This window comes from Myxocyprinus asiaticus, chromosome 6, assembly GCF_019703515.2.
Source record: "Myxocyprinus asiaticus isolate MX2 ecotype Aquarium Trade chromosome 6, UBuf_Myxa_2, whole genome shotgun sequence".
NCBI classification, from domain to species: domain Eukaryota; kingdom Metazoa; phylum Chordata; class Actinopteri; order Cypriniformes; family Catostomidae; genus Myxocyprinus; species Myxocyprinus asiaticus.
The window spans coordinates 44,618,875-44,638,958 of NC_059349.1; the positions used below are offsets into that span (position 1 = coordinate 44,618,875).

The window sequence follows — 20,084 nt, forward strand, 5'->3', positions numbered from 1 at the left end:
TGTGTGAGCACACCGTTGGTGAGGTAGTAAAAAATAATATATGTTTTTTGTAAATATATTTAGTTCATTCAATGAACCTCAAATCAACAGAAATTGCATTGCTAGGTCAAAGCTAACAGCTCAAACTCTGACACACTTACTTTTAAACCTTACTACTTAGTAGTAGTCCATAACCTATTCCTTAGCTGATGTGCATATCTTACTGTTGTAACGTAAAAGGAGCACATGCTGAAAATGTTCATCTGTGCACTTCAGGGTAAGAATATGAAGAAACTGAAAATGATCAATTAATTATTAACAATTTACTGTGTTGCTTTGTTAACATGTAATCATGTAATCTATAAAAAGTAACTAGTCCGATTATGAATATTTCAAAATGTAATTTAATCTGATAGCAATACTTGATTTTTGCAATCCAGATTACATGTAATCTGTTACTATCCAGCACAGTATTTGAATGTATTTTATGCTTGTCTTTCTCACCAGTTTGGAAGAGAACAAAAGCTGGAGTTCAGTGTGGATTTGAAAGGAGGGTCAGTGGATTGGGCATCTAAAGACAAATCTAGCAAGAAACATGTTCTGGAGGTAAACACACAGATAGAGCTCATGTGAGATCTCACTGTTCTTGTAAAGTGATTAGCAATTACAGAGTTGTTTGAGGGTTGTTGTGTCTGTGCTGGCCTAGCACTGTGTAATAATCAGGCATGATGCGAGAAGTTTCCAACATCAAGTAATTTCTCTGTACTCACTGAAAGCTAAATACTGCGTGGAGTGACAAATTCAAAACCAATCAGAATATCTGTTGTTGAAACAATGCTGAGTGAAGTGACAAATTCAAAACCAATCAGAATATCTGTGGTTGAAAGAGGTCTAAATGTCACGTTGAACTGTTGATTTGGTCATTCCGTTAATTTACCTGTGTTCTTGTGGTGTGTGACACATATTGTTTGATTTTATATGTTGGTGTAGCTGAAGACCCGGCAGGGGATGGAGCTGCTCTTGCAGTCAGATAATGATGGTGTCATCAATGATTGGCAAAAAGCCCTGAATGAAGCCATAAACACCCATGTAAGTACACTAATTTATAAGATTACTCTTCTACATGCCCACACAGTTACAGACATTTACAGATTTAGTGTCACAGACACTTGACCATTCTTACGTGTTGCAGGCGTGGGAGTCTGATGAAGCCATTGAAGAGGACATGCCGGAATCTCCTGACACTGAGAAACATGACAAAGAAAAAGAGCACAGAGACTCCAAGAAAGGCAGAGGTCTGTGTGTGTGTGTGTGCGTGTGCGTGTGTGTGTGTGTTACCTATCCCTGAATTAAATACTGAGCATCATGAGTTTGCCATTCTTTAAATATACTTCAACTTCCATAATGCTCTAGCTATGAAGAACTCAATCAGCATGGACAATTCAGACCAGAAGAAGACCAAGACCAAACTGAAGAAGTTCCTCACACGCAGACCAACTTTACAGGCCGTCAAGGACAAGGGGTACATTAAAGGTACCACACACACTCAAACTCACTGTTATATCCAAATCGGTTGGTCACAGGGATATCAGTCAAATTCAAACGTCATGTTTACTGTTAATCATTATATCTTTTGAATTGTTGTTTGATTTTCTCTCTCTCTCTCTCTCTCCCTCCCTCTGTGTAGATGTTGTGTTTGGCTCCAGTTTGAGCAGTCTTTGTCAGAGAGAGAATTCCACTGTTCCGCACTTTGTCTGGATGTGCATCGAACATGTGGAAAAAAATGGTATATTTCTGATCAACCTCTAACCTTAACGAACTAGTTCTGGCCCTAAGAAAGACAGTATCCCATGTGAGGTTGAATGGTTGACCCTCTAAGTCCTAAAATTATCCTCCTCTCTAAACCCTTCAGAATCCTTGCACTCCTGTAACAACTATAAACAGTGGGGATCAAAAAAGAGTCTACATTGAAAATCTGGGATTCAAAATGTAAACTTGGTAATAAATCTTTAGGATTATACAACATTTAAAACATTATGAAATAAAATTAAGAAGAAATATTAAAGGCACTACTTCTAGGTCGCTAATCAAATAAGCAGATTTGTGACATTGACCATGTCAACTCCTTGTAAAGGTCTGGGCTCAGTTGCAAGAAACCCCTTAATTTAAGAAAACCCTTGGTTGTAATTGCAAGTGTATTGTCACTAAGGGTTTCTTAACTTAAGGGGTTGTTTGCAACTTGCTGCAGATTTTCTTGCTTCCATTAAGGCACACAAGATGCTCTTTGGAACATTACCAAATCATGCTGGGATAACATGGATCATTAGGTTTAGTACAAACTCATGCTTGAGTGCATGCTCTCAATAAAGCAAAAGGGGGAAATACCAGATACTTAAATGTGGAATTCATGTTAATTTTTCAATTAAACTTTTTACTCAAATTTTTATGCTGCTAATATAATATGAAATGAAGAAATAAGTACGAAACTTACATGCATTCTGATGTGTTGTGTTGCTTCTTTCTGCAGGGTTGGAAGTGGATGGTTTGTATAGAGTCAGTGGAAATTTGGCCATTATACAAAAACTGAGATTTGCTGTCAATCATGGTAAGTCCTGCCTTCTTTCACACCTTTACGTATGTCTATAAAACAACAGTTCACTTGGATTTTGTGTCACTGTGATCCTAACAAATACAGATGAACAAGTAGACCTGGGGGACAGCAAATGGGAGGACATTCACGTGACCACTGGAGCGCTTAAGATGTTTTTCCGCGAGCTACCAGAACCTCTGTTCACCTACGCTTTCTTCAACAATTTCATCAGCGCTATAAGTAAGTGGAGACAAATTAAATGTGTATTTGCCCGTCTGTTTGAGACAGAAATGTAATGCAAATGTAATGCATTTTTGTGTGTTTGTGTGTAGAAATGCCAGATTATAAACAGAAAGTTCAAGCTGTTAAGGATATAATGAAGCAGCTGCCCCCGCCCAACCATGACACCATACAGGTGCTCTTCAAACACCTGAAGCTGTGAGTAGACACCAAGGACTTGGAGCAACTTGAAAATAAATGTTTTGCTTGATTTGAGCTGAAGAAGCAAAATTTAAAACACCATTGTTGTAATATTTAATTGCTCATTCCTCTATATATGTTATAATTTTCCAAACAGTGTTGAAGATTTTGGTCTTTCCCAGTAGATAACTGTACTAGTATGCCTATTAACTATATAGAAAAAGCTGCTCAGCTGCCACCAAGTAGACCTACTTCCAGTAAAGTGACTTAATGATAGTATACTCTATATTGTCCAACAATTTTTTTGTCTTTCCTGTTGTTGTGAGTTATTGACAAATAACATTAATTTTGTGTTATATTGTATATACACAATTGGGGAAAATGTATATTTTAAGTGCAATAACAGTTCTAAGTTTGTCACTATTTTTAATCACCTTTTTGCCTTACTAATATACCATATAATCTCAATTCATTTGAGGTCTTAAAAACTGCATGCCTAACAGAAATGAAAATGCTGTTTAAAATAGTTTTATATGGAATATACACTCACTGAGCACTTTATTAGGAACACTATGGTGGTGCTGTGCATTCTGTGATGCTATTCTGCTCACTACAATTGTACAGAGTGGTTATCTGAGTTACAGTAGCCTTTCTGTCAGCCCGAACCAGTCTGGCCATTCTCCATTGACCTCTCATCAACAAGCCGTCTCCGTCTGCAAAACTGCCGCTCACTGGATGTTTTTTGTTTTTGGCACCATTCTGAGTAAACTCTAGAGGAGAGGTGCCCAAACTAGGGCCCTCGGGCCAAAGTTGGCCTGTGATGAACTTTGATTTGGCCCACCTTGCCATAGATGACAAGAGGGGAGAAAATAGAATATATATGTATGGCATTGATGCAGCTCTTTGTTTTTAATTAATCTTTTTGTTTTAACATTTTTTGTTTTATTTTTGCATTACAAAAACTATAGCTTATTCGAAAAGTAGAGAGTATAAGTGATTTGATTTTCAGTGACCTTTAAATAAGTGCTGTCTGAAAGTTCGCTATACCAGGAGCCACCCCAAAATCTTCACTATGATTTGCCAGCTCCAATGTCAGAGGTGGGCATTCAATACCACAAGACAGAACCTAGTTGGTTTAAAAGGGAGCGGGAACTGAAGTAGTGTCAAGAAATGACAGGTAATTAGGTGAACTTGCGGAACAGTGCGTACAGTCATCTGAAATGAAATATGGCTTGAACGTGCACTATACATTGTGCTGCATTTCATATCCGACCACTGAAGCGCACCCGTGAAGCAGGCTTGATAAAGTCAGGTGAGGGAGCATTTCAATATAAACAATTGTTCCATTCACTCCAAACACTGCACAACATTACGACAAGCACTATAAGTGAACAGACCAGTACTCTCAAAAATCTTTTTTGAGAGTACTGGTTTCCCTATGTCTATGATAAGAAATATCTTTAAAATCTTTGTCACAAAACAAAACAATATCCTACTTGATAGTATTACATCATGCCATTGTATCTTCATCTCTCCAAAACTGCACAGAACTACTGTGTGTTCAATGTGAGGAGATGCGCTGTTCTTAAAGAGACAGTAACCATGTTTTAAGAGACACTTACATTTAGTCCTTTAGCAGACATTTGAACCAAAGTGACTCACAAATGAGAAAAAGACACAACATACATAAAACAATTATATTGAAATCAATTATGTGCACTGTGCAAATATAGGACACTTGATGATTTTAATTTTAGAGTTCTGTGTGTTTTGCAGTATTAATATTTAATTTTAAAATAATACAGTTTGATATATGCAACGTTTAATTTTGCCCACTGCCCTCAATCAAGTTTGATTTTTGGCCCTTCAAAGGAAAAAGTTTGGGCACCTCTGATCTAGACACTGTTGTGCATGAAAATCCCAGGAGTTCAGCAGTTACAGAAACACTCAAACCAGCCTGTCTTGCACCAACAATTATGCCACGGTCGAAATCACTTAGATCACATTTTTTCTGCATTCTGATAAATGAATAAGTAGGTGTATAGGTGTTCCTAATAAAGTGCTCAGTGAGTGTAGTTGTCACACTTCAGGGCAATGCTGTGTTATGTCAACTGCCATTGTGTGTTTATGAAGTGCTTTGTTGTATGTTAATTGGCTTCTTTGATAACTAAATAATAAAATGCTTCTAAAAAGAAAAGCAAGAATGGTCACATATTGACACTCCTTCTTGTCTCTCTCTCTGTAGTGTGATACAGCACGTAGACAAGAACAGGATGACCACTCAGAGTGTAGCAATCGTGTTTGGCCCAACACTCCTGCGCCCAGAGACAGAGACAGCGAATATGGCAGTGCACATGATCTACCAGAACCAGATTGTTGAGCTCATTCTTATGGAATGTGAGACCATATTTGGAAGGTAGGTCACACCTACAGCAACCCTTTGACCAAACTCAATGGGCCAGGTACTGCTGAAGACCAGCCTGTTCTGGAGAAGCCAAGCAAACAGCACATTGACTGGTAGTCTGAACACTGGACATTTTTTGGTGCGTTTACATGAGAGGACCGCCCATATTAGAAAAAACTCCACCCATCCTGGCTTCAACATTGAAATAAAAGAAAAACATCTTTTCCGGTATCTTTATTGGACTAAATTGTGCAGTTGAGCATAAGTTCTTGAGTGCTTTCTACTTCATTGACTGGATTAAAAAAACACATATATAAACATTTGCCACCCATTGGACTACGTCATTTTTGGAAAATTTTTTGGACAAATCGTACACCAATTTGGACCAACGAGAGCTTAAAATGTGAAAACAGCGTTGCTTCAGGGAGAAATTTTAACTTCATTCTAGGTTTCCTTTCATTGCTAGTACTGCAATTTGCATTAGATCTGAGCTGGAACAAGATTTCAACTGACTGACTACCACGATGGATATGGAATTTATTCTTGACTGAAAACTCAAAAATCTCTGTGGCAATGGATTACATTCTGTTCTAGAATGCTGGCACTGACTACAGAGATAACCCCTGCTGGGAAACACACCTGAGTTACTACGTTCGACTTTGTAGAACACAAACACGCAGTCACATACTCTTTTTTTTGTTTTTGTTTTTGAGTCTTATTTTTCGAGTCTCAGTCTTGAATCTCTGTTGATAGTAAAATATCAAAGTGAGTTTCTGGATGTACAGCAGACAACTCTTTCAAGTGTATATCAGGTAAATTTCAGACTGTGTGAGTGTCCCCTCTGTGGTTCCGTAGAGACACATCAGAATCAATGTGTGCAGGACACATTTAACCCTGTGAGAACATTAGACTTGCTACTGTTCCACACCAGACCCAGCAGTCATGCATTGAAAGCTGTCAGTCTACTGAATATTTGGATATACCTTGATCAGGGTACTAGCCTTATTAAATTTTTTTGTGATTGAAAACAAGGCTCTGTGGGATTGACACCCCGTCATTTCAATGGGTTGAACTGTTATAGTCCTTGGTCTTGATCATTCAGCTGACAAATTAATGTTTCATATATTGTCAAAATAAGTTAAGACAAAAAAATTGAACAAAAAAATTCTGGAAAACATGGGTTGTGATAATTAGACATGACTTGTGACATTTTAATCATTCAATCCAATGAACAGACTGTGTCTATCCTTCACAGCCTTGTTTTCAAACACGAAAGCTAATATGTGGCCTCCACCATCAATAGGGTCTATATACAGTGTGCTGTATATAAAATGTCACTCGTAAATATATTGGTTAGTATTCCAGTTTTCAAGCTTGTACTTGAATACTGGACCGCTCTTTGTAAAGATGAGTTTGATGATACTGTGTGTGTGTGTATGTGGTGAGTGAAAAGAGGTAAAATCGGCACAGTTGTATTATTATAGACATATTGTTTATTTTATTAAGTATTCTTATATAACCCAGGCATGGTTATTTGGCTGCTGAATATAATTCTTTAAACATTCTGCTGTATGTTGCAGAGCTTTGTCTTGATCATCGGCATTGCCAGGTCATTTTTCCGGGGCTTCAGCCCCAAATGTTTTGACTGTAGCCCCGAATGTAATTTTAAATGTAGGCTATGCAATAATATTGCTACAACCCCCCCCCTCTAAGCCCCGAACCTCCTCAAATCCTAGAAAGGCCCCTGGTCTTGATCAGAATAAAGTTAAAAAGGCAAACTTGTCACCATTTGGGTGTGAGTTTCTCCACCAGGGGGCAGCAAATAACAGGTAATCGCACCACGGTAGTTTTGTTTTTTGATGATAACAAATTCCGTCTTCAAATTCTGGTTGGATGAGCTGCTTTCAAGGCTGTTATAAAATGCCTGTAAACCCACACCTGTGATCACACATTCTATATTAATGCGCAAAGTTGCAATTTTGCTTGGCAACAGCAAACCCCTACAGTAAGGATATTGAACTATATTACTTGCCGGAAGAATTGTTTATTCTGATTATTATTCATGGTAAATGTAACTGTTTATCGAACATTTAATTGTTTTTTAACTCTCCTTTGCATTGTGCACCTTTAAATGTGGTAAAATCTTTGTAACGCACGCCCTCTCGTTGCTTATTGTTTTAAAATGTAAACCTACCATTGCGTCTTTTACCTGACAATTAATTTGATCACATTTTGTAGGGCAGCTGTTTAGTTAATGTTCTGGTTCAGACTTTTGTTGTGTGTTAATGTAAACATTATTTTTATTTGTTTTTATGAACTGAGGAAAGAGTCAAAATTATTAGTCAATAGTAATTGAAAACATTGCACAGATCAATGTAGAGCAACTGTGTATTATGTGAAGAATTAAAATTAACATTAAAAACAAAATATTCATCATCGATATTCATCAAACCTGTTAAAGAATGAATAAGTAATTTGAAAAACAAGCTGGTGCTTCACTTCATTTTATTTTATGGGGAATCATAAAAAGAAACAAAGGACGAAAAATTCAACAAATTATGGATTTATCATAACCTTGTGGAAAATTTGACATTTATACACAATGCAAAGTTGGCACAAATTAAAACAAACATAGATAAAATGGGTTGACGAATTTTGGTTTCAGAATGGCAATTTCAACAACAGTACAACAACATAAATTCATGCTCTTTATCACAGGTTTAAGGGTCAGTTAATTACTGTGAAACTGTTTAAAAAGTTCTGGATTTAACTAAACTGGCAATGGTTTCCAATGATTGCATGATGGCCTTCTGACTCGCTCTGTGGTAGTATAAAATAACGTGAAATTATAAAACTAATACTGTCAAGTTCAGCTTTACATACTGTATATCAGGGTTTAAACTCCTTCGTGGCACTGAGATTAATTCTAAAATATAGAATTGTGTTAAACTACAGTATTGTGTATTACACATGAAATAAATAAAGCAATACAAAAATAAGACATATAAAAAGGTTCTAAAAATGAAACACATTTGTCACTGATAATAATACTGATGGTACAATCAGACACAATATACACATGCATACACAAAAAGAATAAACAATTAGAAATTCATTGAAAAGAATAATACTGCTGACATAATCAACATTTTTTTTTTATTCTATACGCCTCGACAAAGTGCTGCTTTTATCGTGGCCTCCTCTAACCAACAAAAGAGAGAGATTTGCTTTCCTATACTCACTAGTGTATCTTTCCTTTGCAGTCATTTCACATACTGTCTATATTTGCCTGCTATAAAATAAAATAGGGCTTTTAGTCATATTGGGTGATTTTGGGATGCAAGAATGTATTGTAGCTACTCAGCAATGCACCTTCATAATCATTAATAAATGAGTGAAAACATTATCTAAATGGATAAAAAGGGTTGGAGGCCTTCAGCTGTACACTCACTTTATTTATTCAATCCTATACCCCAATTGTAGCTTGGTGAAATAATTTTTAGCTTTGCGATTCATTACTTAGTTCAGCTATTTGTTTTATCAAATGGTTTCAAAAACGAGGATAATAAAAAATGGTCTAAAGCAGAAAATGTTTGGAATTCTGAATAAAGATATCTTGACAAAACTTCATAAAATTGATTTAATAGAGCGAACAACAAGTACTGCTCACTTCACAAACCATTAACACTTCTTAACACTGAAAATCTGTAGGAGCGCTATGTAAAGCCACTCGCACCATTTAATGGTGTGCCATTTTGATTATGACAGGTAGGGGGCAGTGTTACATTTTATCTTTTGACAACTATGTATCTAAAATTTATGTTGTTGGATTATTGACCAGTGTTTACATTTTATCTTATTTAAGTTATTGGTCAGTTAACAAAGTCTAAATTGTCCAGTCTGACTGTGGAGCAGCTAACTATGTTAAAATCGGTGAATGGCACTTACAGCTGGGCGGTCTTGCATAAGGCTGTGGGTGTGCAGTTCCTTAGAGCATCTTCTATGAACACCAACACACAGACTGACACATTACAACACAGCCACACAAAGGTAAATGAAATGACATACATAAAACTGGCTTACAGGTTGAGACAACAAACACTTTTCCCTGACTGAAGGTTTTGGCGTCATGATTATGAAAAGTCACATAATAATTTAAAGAAACCGTCTTTAAAGATCCATTCTGTTTCTTTTTTTTTTTTTTAAACAGTAACTGACAAATATTTTGGAGTGCTTGTTACAAACAAAATTATTAAAATGAGTAGCTTGTTACAAGTGATAGTTTAAATGCCAATTAATATATCGATAAATGGCAAAAAGCATTCCTATGAAGATCTTGGTGAGTAATGATTCATCTGATTTGTTTCTCAATTATTTCTTAATCTTTATAGATGAGTTCTAAATAGTGAAGTGCAATCTAATTTCATTCATAAGGCAGACAAACAGTCAGATGGCAAAACAAGAGGCAATACTAACAAGAACCTGCCTGGTTAACAAAATAATAATACTGAATGGTATCTTAAACTTGAGGCATTAAGTATCCAAGGGTGAATCTCATGAAGAAATGTCTGCGTCATATTGCACCCCAATTAAGAGAAAAAAATATAAGAAGTTATATTTTGTATAAAGATAATAAAGCTTATTTTTTAAAATATTTGCGATATTTTCTTGACAGTTAAGAACATTTCCCTCCCAAACTGTCATTACTCCAATGCAGGAAAAAAAAAATGATCATACCCAATTAGGGATGTGCACGAGTAATCGACTAATTGAGTACTTGTTCTGCACCTAGTCGACAAGTAAAAAAAAAACCTACTTGAATACCACAAATTGATTTTCCTTTGCGCATTTGCCTGCTGTATGCGATGCTAAATTATACTTAAATGAAAAAATTAATAATTGTATACTGTACTTTCCCTCTAAATCTTTCACCAAATCTCTGAACATCGCATTAAAGTATTGTTTTTTTTTTTTTTTTTTACAGTTGGGAGGGGGACAGGAATGTGTTTATTTGTAATGAAAATGGCACGTTGCAAAAAAAAATTTAAATTATATATTTTTTAAAGATGACATTTTGTTTTTAGAGATTCACCGCTGTAAGTAAACCAGTTATACCTGCAGTGCAGAATTCAGTTTTGTTTCTCAAAACTTTAAAATACTGTTTTCGTAAACTTCATTGGCAATATAAAGATATAGAAATCTGACTGTACATACAGTGAAACAAGAGAGAGCAACAAAAAAAGACGTGAACACTGATAAATTGACATACCAGGGGCGGTTCAGTAACAAATCAAAGCAAAACAAACTTTTGAGTCCTAAGAAGTCTAGTCATGTTGGGATTTTTTTTTTTTTTTCCTTGTTATAGTTGAATACTTTTTTTTTAAAACAAGGAAAATGTTGTTTGTAAATCAGGCACACCTGGGTTTTATACACAGTATCCATAGCAACTGACAATTGTAAGTTTATGATGAAGAGGTTTCTCTCTTTCCTTAGTCCCACCTGAATGAAAGATCTCCTTTATCTCCTTCAGACATTTTGTTGCTTCTCTGTTGTCATCTCTGTGTTCTCTTCATTATTAGAGAAATTTCTGTCCTCTTCTGCATTGCCTGACACCTCCATTGATTCCTCAGTTTCCATGGCATCCTCCATTTCCACGGTTTCCCGCACTTTCTCCTGTAAAGTGTCAATATCTCCAGGCTCCACCTCCATCACCATTTCTCCTTCCTCAGTCTCGTGTTCCTCATACCTGCTTTTCTCAGTCTCGTGTTCCTCATGTCTGCTTTCCTGGTCGTCTTCTCCTCCTACACTCTCATCCTCATATTCCTCTCCTACTCGAACAACCCGTATATCACTCATGTCCAGACCAGAGAAATCCACCTCTTCCTCCTCCTCTCCATCGCTCTCTCTCTCATCAGAGTCAAGCTGAGAGGGAGGTGTGGAGGTGCTGTTCTGTTCTGGTGGCTCATAGGTGTCTCTCTTGCAGTAGGAGTATCTGTGGTTCATGTGCTGAGAATAAGACCCGGAGTGCGAGAAGCGTTTCCCACACTTATCACACTGGTAGGGCTTCTCTCCGGAGTGTAGTCGTGTGTGCTCGATTAGGTGATGCTTGTGTTTAAAGGCCTTTTTACAGATGACACACGCATGAGGTCGCTTACCTGAGAACGGTGATGAAGTTGGTAAGCAATAACAGCAAGATTTTCCCCCAAAAAAGTGTACTTGTATAGTAGAAATGAACAATTACAATGGCCCCGAGAAGTATTTTGGGTATCATGTCATAGCAGATGTTCCAGATGTATCTTTTCAGTTTATTTGTTTGTTGTATTTAAAAAAAAATATTCAAGTGTTTAAGTTTAAAGTAACCCTTTCAAGTTATTTTTAATAGGTAAAATGTAGAAAATTCTACCAAACAATTTGGGAAAATTTGCTTCAGACAAGGTGACTTTAACTGAAAGGTGAGTAGTTTGCATCCCTGATTAGATAACAAAACATCAAACCATGTGGCATCTGCAAAGAAATGTTGCTAGACTTTTTTTGGAACAAGAACCAACTTCACTTTTAGATGTTTTTGCAGTTACTTGTAGACAACTTGTCTCAAGGTCATTTTTAGTGGATGCATGAAGTAGTTCATCCTCAAGTACCTATGTAAACTTTCGGGTAACATTTTACCTAACATATCCGTTTTTGTTTCACAAAAGAAAGGTCATGGGTTTGGAACAGCATGAGGGTAAGTAAATGATGACAAAAAATGTGTATATATATATATATATATATATATATATATACATATATATGTATATGTATATATATATATATATATAAAGTCATATAAATAAATATATTTTATATATATATATATATATATATATATATATATATATATATATTTATTTATTTTTTCATTTTGTGGATCTCCTTAACGACATGTTCCACTAAGTTTTACAACCAGAAAGTTGTCCAAATACTTAATTTTGGTCCGTATATCTATTGTTTCATCATTTAAAAGCTAATGAGCTTCTTTTTTGTGTCAAAAGTGTGCTTGTGAAATCTATCTTCAAAATAAACCACAATTGTTTTAATAATTTGTTATTGAATGCAATGATGTTTATATATTTTGAAGTGTATAAATACTTAGGGGGCCACTGTAAGTCATATGTAGTGCATGCTTGTCTGTGTTTTACATACCTGTGTGTTCATACTTGTGTCGCAGCAGTGAGCTGCTCTTCTGGAAGATTTTATCACACAGATTGCAGGCGTATAGGCCACTGGAAGTCTTCCTCTTCTTCTTCATGAGAGGTACATCTTCATCATTCAGGTCCTCTACCCCTGACAGACAGTCAGAAGCAGTGTCCGCCACATTCTGAAAGAGACAAAATCAGAGAACAAGAACAATAAGAAAGGGAACAGCAGACCTTTGTTAAAGGAATAGTTCACCCAAAAATGCAAATTCTGTCATTAACTGGCCCTCACGCAGTTTAAAAACCCATTTCACTTTCTTCCTAGGAACACAAAAGGAGATGTAAGGCAGAATGCTAGCCTCAGTCACCATTCACTTTCATCATGAAATGGTGACATTCCGCCTAATATCTCTTTTTTGTTCCATGAATAAAAGAAAGTCATGCAGGTAGGGCTGGGCGGTATGGCGATCGTGGTGATGATATAAAGTGTCAACTGGCAGAGATTTTTCTATTCCACCTATATTGCGATATGTAAATATCTGTGTGCGTGATGCTCTACCTGGTTGCACGTAAGACTGATAGTGAGAGAGACAAACAAATATGGAGAAAGATGAACACACAGGACCACGGGACAGCTCCGATCAAGTTAATCGCAGGAGGAGGAGGTTATTTATTGCGTTAACAGGTGCTGTTTTCTTGAGAAACCCTTGATCACATTGTGACAGCAGCCATAGTGCGCCAGTATGCTCACCACTATTGATAGAGAGGAGAGTGATGTAGTCGATTCAGGTATGGGGATTATTAGGAAGCCATGATAGATAAGGGCCAATGGGGGAATTTGGCCAGGACACCACAAGAAATGCCCTGGGATTTTTAATGACCACAGAGTCAGGACCTTGGTTTAACGTCTCATCCGAAGGACTGAAGGTGCCTTTTTACAGTGTAGAGTCCCCGTCACTACACCGGGGCATTAGGACCCACACAGACCACATGGTGAGCACCCCCTGATGGTCTCCCTAATACCTCTTCAAGCAACAACCTTAGTTTTCCCAGGAGGTCTCCCATCCAGGTACTAGCCAGGCTCAACCCTGCTTAGTTTTAGTTGGCAACCAGGCAAGAGCTGCAGGGTGATATGGCTGCTAGATACGTGATGGAGGGGTTTGTTTTAAAATCAAAACAAATGCTTATTTTCAACTAGAGAGAGTTTTTTTTTCTTGGATTGAAATACGATGCAGCATAGATAAAACAAATTAAATATTACTGTTGACCATTTTTTTATTTCATTTTTTTTTACTTTGGACATAGTTTTAAATTAAAAAAAAAATATTTATATTATTTATATAACTTTTTGAATCTTTTTCCATTAAAATGTGTAGGCTATATCGTCATATATATTGTTATTGGCCAAAACATTCCACCCCATTACATGGTTTATTTAATAAAGATTTTTAAAAACAAATATATAGTGATATATACCGTTACCATGATATAAAATGACTCATAATTATATAAGTTATATAAGATTTTGGTCATATCACCCACCCCTACATGCTGGTTTGGAACAACCATCTCTTTAACATATGTGCGTATTTGATGTCCTTACCAGACAGTTGTTGAGTATCACCGTCCCCTTTGTACCTGCCGAGGCATTATCAGTTGTCTTGATATTAGAGTTGGTGGTGTAGGTGTAGGTGAGCTGAGGGATGAGGATAGTTTGTTTGTTGGTGGATAATGTGGCTCCGATGCACGGAACACCGCCTGGCTCTGCTATGGCAACCAGTGTTTGCAATGGCCCCGTCACAATGTTTAATGGACTCGTGCCGGCCTGAGCCACATAGATGGTGTTGCCTGGCAACGATTGTTTCTTGAGGCAGGCCAAGTTGAGCGGCTCCTTTTGGTTGGAGATTGGCTGCTTAGTGGTGGTGTTGGCTTGAGTAGGGCTGGACTTAGGGACCGAGAGGTCCAGTGGCTCAGACTGCAACTCCTCCTCTAAGTCTTCTGTCTTTACAATGACAAGATCATCGGTGGAGAAATTGGTTGTAGATGAGTCAGGTGAAGTGGCACTGAGGGTTCTATTTTGGGTTTCCTTTGAGGTGCCATCAAGAGCTTGAATAGCATCGCAGGTGTCTTGGGTTGAGTTCTTTTCTTGAGACGCATCCGTGGGGTCACATGGGGTATTTTCCTTGGTCTGGTGAGAAAGCAGGACATTAGTAATACATTTTGGAACAACTGATTATTGTTTAAATGCATTATTAGTGACCACCTTGTTACAGTTAGGGAAATCAAAAGCAAAAATTAAAAGCAGCTGGTTTGTCCTCAAGGGATAGCTCGTCCAAAAATGAAAATTGTAATAATTTACTCACCCCCATGTTGTTCCAAACCAGTTTGAGTTTCTTTCTGCTGTGGAACACCAAATTATATGTTTAGCAGAATGTTAGCCTCCGTCACCATTCACTTTCATTGTATTGGAAAAAAAGATGCAACGCAAGTGAATGGTGACTGAGGCTGTCGTTCTGCCTAACATCTTTTGTGTTCCACAGAAAGTCATTCATTCAGGTTTGGAACAGATATGACATATTTGGATGAACTGTCCCTTGATTTGTGTCCACATCTGCTATTCACACATACAACAGCTTTTCATCTTTTATTCGTTTTTCTACCATTCACACATCAGCACCAAAATGCAGTTAAACTCTTGTGATGTCATTTGCTGGAAATTACCTTTAAACTATCATACTGAATCACCTGGCTGTTGATCTGTGTACACATCGTTCCTGAAGGAGGCTAGATATTTTACCTTAAGTAACAAGAAATAAGTAACCTGTAAACCCTTTAGTTTCACCATCTGTCAAATTTGATGACATTTTTTGACTCGAGTCACAGGCGTGGCGTAATCTGTCAAAACTTTGTGACTGACCCAAAGCAGACTCAGCGTGTCCTGACCTTGTACGTGAATGATAAACTCACCGCTTTGATCACACTGAATGATACTTTTCTGGTAATGTTACAAACTCTCATTCTGGGAAATTGCCAGAGCTGATTTACGGGTATTTCCCAAATGGTCCTGTTCACACATTACCTCTAAACAGAAAAATTGTGTTAATGTTCCAAGAAAAAGCTGTATGTGTGAAAGCGACTACTGTCTATTATGTTGTTAGTATTAATTAATCAGTAATATTTACTAGAAAAAGAGAAATAATTCACTGCACTTCATTTATTTCTTTGTTCAGTAACACTTAATAAGGTTCTATTTGTTAATGCATACCACTTTTAATAAAAAAATGTATTGGTATGTTAAAATGAACATTTACCAAGATTAAAATTTAGATGAGAAATTCTGCAAAAGTATTGTTCTTTGTTAGTTTATGTTTACTAATGTAGGTAACTAATGTTAACAAATACAACCTTATTGTAAAGTGTTACCATTTGTTCTTTAGTTCTGATATTGTTTACTCTAATAATTACTGGTATTGGTATAGACTAATACAATTTTGGTATCATGACAACTAGGGATGGGATGACATTGTTATCTCATGATTCGGTTCGATGTACAATATAAGGTTCACAATTTGATATCATTTCAGTGCGTTATAACAATACTTAAATGACAAAGTATGAAAGAAAATTATTTATTTTTTTAGAAATGTGAGCAAAATGCACATAATAATTTCTAATCAGAATGAATTTCCCTAAAACACAATTTAAATGCTTAAAGTTCAAATAATAAGTGATTCCAATATACTTTTTTCTATAAGAAATCAGGTGCAGGACAAGCAATATAACAGAGCAGAACATGTCCTGAAAAATATGACAGGTTGCAATCTGGAATATAATTCACGTTTTTGTCATCAACAGGAAGGTCCTGCAATTTACAGTTCAAAGCAACTTTTTTACATAATTTAAATGTAATTGGTGTCAGTCGGTCAAACAAACTGCACACTAAAAAACAAATGCTTGCTCACAAACAGATGAAAACATCAGTCATAGAGATAGTAGAAGTGTTTTTATACAGCCAGTTTAAATATTCTGTCCATCATAACATTATTGTTCTTACAAACTCTAGACCGCTGTCAAACGCAACTCCTCACACGCCCACAAAATGACGTTTCATCACACTCGTAGTAAAAACATTCAATCAGTGAACTGGATAATCAGTGCAGAGCAAAAGAGAGTTGCGATATTTAAATCAATATTTGAGTCCTTTTTTTTTTACCATATATCTACACTTTCACTTTCAAAATGTTAAAGTGGACATTTATGGTAAAAAAGGATTACAAAAGGAAAAAATATTACAGCTCTCTTTGCTCTGAACTCTCTTCTCACCCACACTTATCATATCGCTTCTGAAGATATGGATTTAACCAGTGGAGTCATATGGACTAGTTTTATGTGGCCTTGATGTGATTTTTGGAGCTTCAAATGTTTGGTCACCATTCACTTGCATTGTAAGAACCAACAGAGCTGAGATATTCTTCTAAAAAATGTTGTGTTCAGCAGAAGAAAGAAAGTCACACATCTGGGGTGGCATAAGGGTGAGTAAATGAGGAGAGAATCTTCATTTTTGGGTGAACTATTCCTTTAAGCCATTATTTTGGCGGAAGACGGTTCTGTTTGTAGTAGAGTTGACAATGCCTTTTAATGCAGAGAAATGCTCTCATCCACTCTTCTGCCCACAAAAACCCAGTGTTATGAGGTTACTTTAGATTTCGACAGTAACAGCCAAGCATATTTGGAATTATGCAAATGTGCAGTTAGTAAATCTAGAGCACTGTAAATTTAACACGCTCAGCTGATCAGCCTCACATGTGCTTTGAGAATGTGTAACACTACAGAGAACAGTGCTGCACACATACAGTAAGAGCTGCGTGTGCGAACTATTTATTTAATTAAATCACAGCCTTTGCGGTTTAATAATCGCACTACGTCATATCGTGATTTTCGGTTTTATTTCGATTAATCATTCAGCCCTAGTTATTTCGAAATTCTACATATTGTCCCATCCCTAATGACAACCCTAGTTAAACAAAATGTGTTTTGTACTTACCTTTTGGCTGTTTTTCAGGTTGCTTGCAGCCTTGAGCAAGATTTTCTTGGAACGCATCCTCTTGTACCACTTGCTAACCGCCTCTAGAGGCAGCTTAACTGACTTGGCAACCTGAGACAGCTGCTCCTCAGTGGGATGAGGGTCCTGACTATAGGCCTTCAGGAGAGGAAGGAGGCGCTCTGCTGCTCCACTCTTATCCTTATCCAGTAGAGAGGACAGAGAGATAGTTTTAGGCGACCCATTAGTGTCACCATTCAGAGAGTCAAGGAGTTTAAGTTTGCTTGGGCCACTGTCGCAAAGCAAACAACTTGCATAGTTATGGAAGTTGTCTCCACACGCAACACCACTGTGAACTGTTCCCGAGTGTGAAACTGTGTTATTTGCAGATTGTTTCCCTTTCTCTTTATTTCCCTCTGTCTCCATATCTTTCTCTCCCTCCCTCTCCATTTCAGTCTCAATCTTAGATGGAGAATCAGGTTCAGTTTTGATTTTGATGCTCGATGGCACATTGGCTATCAGGTTTTGTTTACAAACATCAGACTCTAAGGAACTCGTATTTTCCGTTGTCTCTCTCCTCTCAGTTTGTGGTACAAGCACTGTATTTGTAGTCTTTTCTGGGGTTGATTTTGTCTCTGTGGGCTTTGTCTCCACTGTTGAATTGCCCTGTGTGTTGGGATTGGCAATAGCTACTTGTCGAACCACGAGACTCTGTGTTCCATCTGCTCTCCTCACCAACAGTAAAGATTGCTGGGTGAGCTTTGGTTGTGCCGCACGGGCTTGGGCCAACCTGGTAGCCTGTGCGGGGGTTAGTCTGATGATCGATGTAGGTTTGGTGGGGTTTCCGGCTTGGACTGGTTTGATGATATTTACCTGTGTAGGTTTTGCATTGAGAATACTTGATGTTTGGGTTTCAGTCAAGTTGGACTGTGCTGAATGAACCTGCACCACTTTTGGCTGTGTGACATCAGACACAGTAGATTTTTCCTGTGCCGTAACGGCTTGTGCCGCAGTGGGCTGTGTCACAACAGGCTGTGTTGCGTTTACTTTAACTGCATTGAGTTGTGAGTCTAATTGGGGGCTGTAATTGATTATAATTTTGGCATTTCCATCTTGTCCCACAACCGGCAGAGAGATGGCAGAGATCACCTGTGGCTGTGCCTGCTGCGGCTGCAACACAACTGCTTGTGTCTGCGTTTGCACTTGGCCTAAAATTTTGGTGTTCGTTCCATTTACATTGGCACTAGCCAACACCTGCCTAAGAACATTACCATCCATTGCCATATTCAGCACATTCTGTAAGTCACTAAGATTGATGCTGATTGGCTGGACTAGCCCGACAGTGGGCACGACCAAAGTCTGCACAACGCCTTGAGCATTTGTGGCTGCAACTCCATTGGTGGTTATAGTTGGTGTTGCTGACACAGCTTTGGGTTGATGTTCAACAGGCTCTTGTTTGATCTGCTTCAGGGGGAGTTGCTCTTGTAGAGGCTTGTTGGTAATGTCCACCTTCTCTCTCAGAAGAATGTGTGTGGGGTGAGAGAGGGTAATGTCTGCTTTCACTCCAGGCATGCGAGGCATACTGTTGACTGGGTTCCCGCCTGCACACTTCTTACTGCTGATGTGTGAGCTGTAGGACCCAGAGTGTGAAAAACGCTTCTGGCAGTTAGAGCACTCATATGGCTTCTCACCTGGATAAAAAGAAAAAGACATGCATGGAATTAGACACACAGAGATAATTAGAGAATTACATAAATAAAACCTATTGACCCCATTTCCACCTGGTATTAAGATGCGTTTTGGATAATTCGATCACATGTGGTCAGCCCTAAATACAGGTCTAAATGGGGTCTGAAAAGTTTTGTGATCAGATCACAAAAGCCACATATGAATGTGGTCAAAAATTGCATTTGAGGTGTAAACGCTAATCCGTCCTGAATGCATCCTGGCAGCAGTGAAGCGCCACTCCTCACGTGTCAATCAAACGCTGCGCTAAAACAAGTTTTAAGTTTGCCAGTTATGAGCTGTTTTAAAAGGAAATATCCATCTGATCGGAAAATTAAAAAAAGTGGATACATATACAATCATGAGAGCTTCACGGATCTTCTTCGGTGTGACTGATATCAACACAGATGACAAGCACGAACACCTCAAACTCCTTAAATACAGGTAATCAGTAGTGTAGTCTAGGGCATACGCAGGCATATGCCGTATGCCCACCTATCTTTCAAAGGATTTTGCGTATGCCCACCTAAAATGAGTTATGTTACATAAGGCCCCCAGAACAGCGAGGAGGCTTTTGACCCATAAGTTTTAATTATACTTATGTGATGCCGTAGCACCGTTGAGTGAATTGTGATTATTTTTTATAAATAAGTGTACAGAGATTTTCTTCACAGAGCAGCGGGAGGCGGGATCACAACTGAAGGCACAGGCGAAAATAAGACGGTTCAACTTAGCTGAGCTACCAATCAG

General features: G+C 37.7%; 2 protein-coding genes across 8 annotated transcripts in view; one reads left to right on the top strand and one right to left on the bottom strand.

The window, feature by feature from the left end:
• The window catches only part of LOC127442778 (rho GTPase-activating protein 12-like), a 52,261-nt gene extending 44,430 nt beyond the window's left edge, over window positions 1-7,831 (top strand). For all 3 annotated transcript variants that reach the window (XM_051700957.1, XM_051700958.1, XM_051700959.1), the window contains 9 exons: window positions 487-585; window positions 970-1,068; window positions 1,172-1,274; window positions 1,393-1,512; window positions 1,667-1,765; window positions 2,507-2,584; window positions 2,675-2,809; window positions 2,902-3,007; window positions 5,235-7,831. In XM_051700957.1, coding sequence (XP_051556917.1) covers window positions 487-585; window positions 970-1,068; window positions 1,172-1,274; window positions 1,393-1,512; window positions 1,667-1,765; window positions 2,507-2,584; window positions 2,675-2,809; window positions 2,902-3,007; window positions 5,235-5,409 — 1,014 coding nt within the window. In that variant the 3' untranslated portion in view covers window positions 5,410-7,831. The remainder of the gene's footprint in view (window positions 1-486; window positions 586-969; window positions 1,069-1,171; window positions 1,275-1,392; window positions 1,513-1,666; window positions 1,766-2,506; window positions 2,585-2,674; window positions 2,810-2,901; window positions 3,008-5,234) is intronic.
• Window positions 7,832-7,881: 50 nt separating this feature from the next.
• The window catches only part of LOC127442774 (zinc finger E-box-binding homeobox 1-like), a 45,549-nt gene continuing 33,346 nt past the window's right edge, over window positions 7,882-20,084 (bottom strand). For all 5 annotated transcript variants that reach the window (XM_051700950.1, XM_051700948.1, XM_051700947.1 and 2 more), the window contains 4 exons: window positions 17,613-19,300; window positions 14,172-14,756; window positions 12,576-12,750; window positions 7,882-11,548 (listed from right to left, as the gene is read on the bottom strand). In XM_051700950.1, the coding sequence (XP_051556910.1) occupies window positions 10,920-11,548; window positions 12,576-12,750; window positions 14,172-14,756; window positions 17,613-19,300 (3,077 nt within the window). In that variant the 3' untranslated portion in view covers window positions 7,882-10,919. The remainder of the gene's footprint in view (window positions 11,549-12,575; window positions 12,751-14,171; window positions 14,757-17,612; window positions 19,301-20,084) is intronic.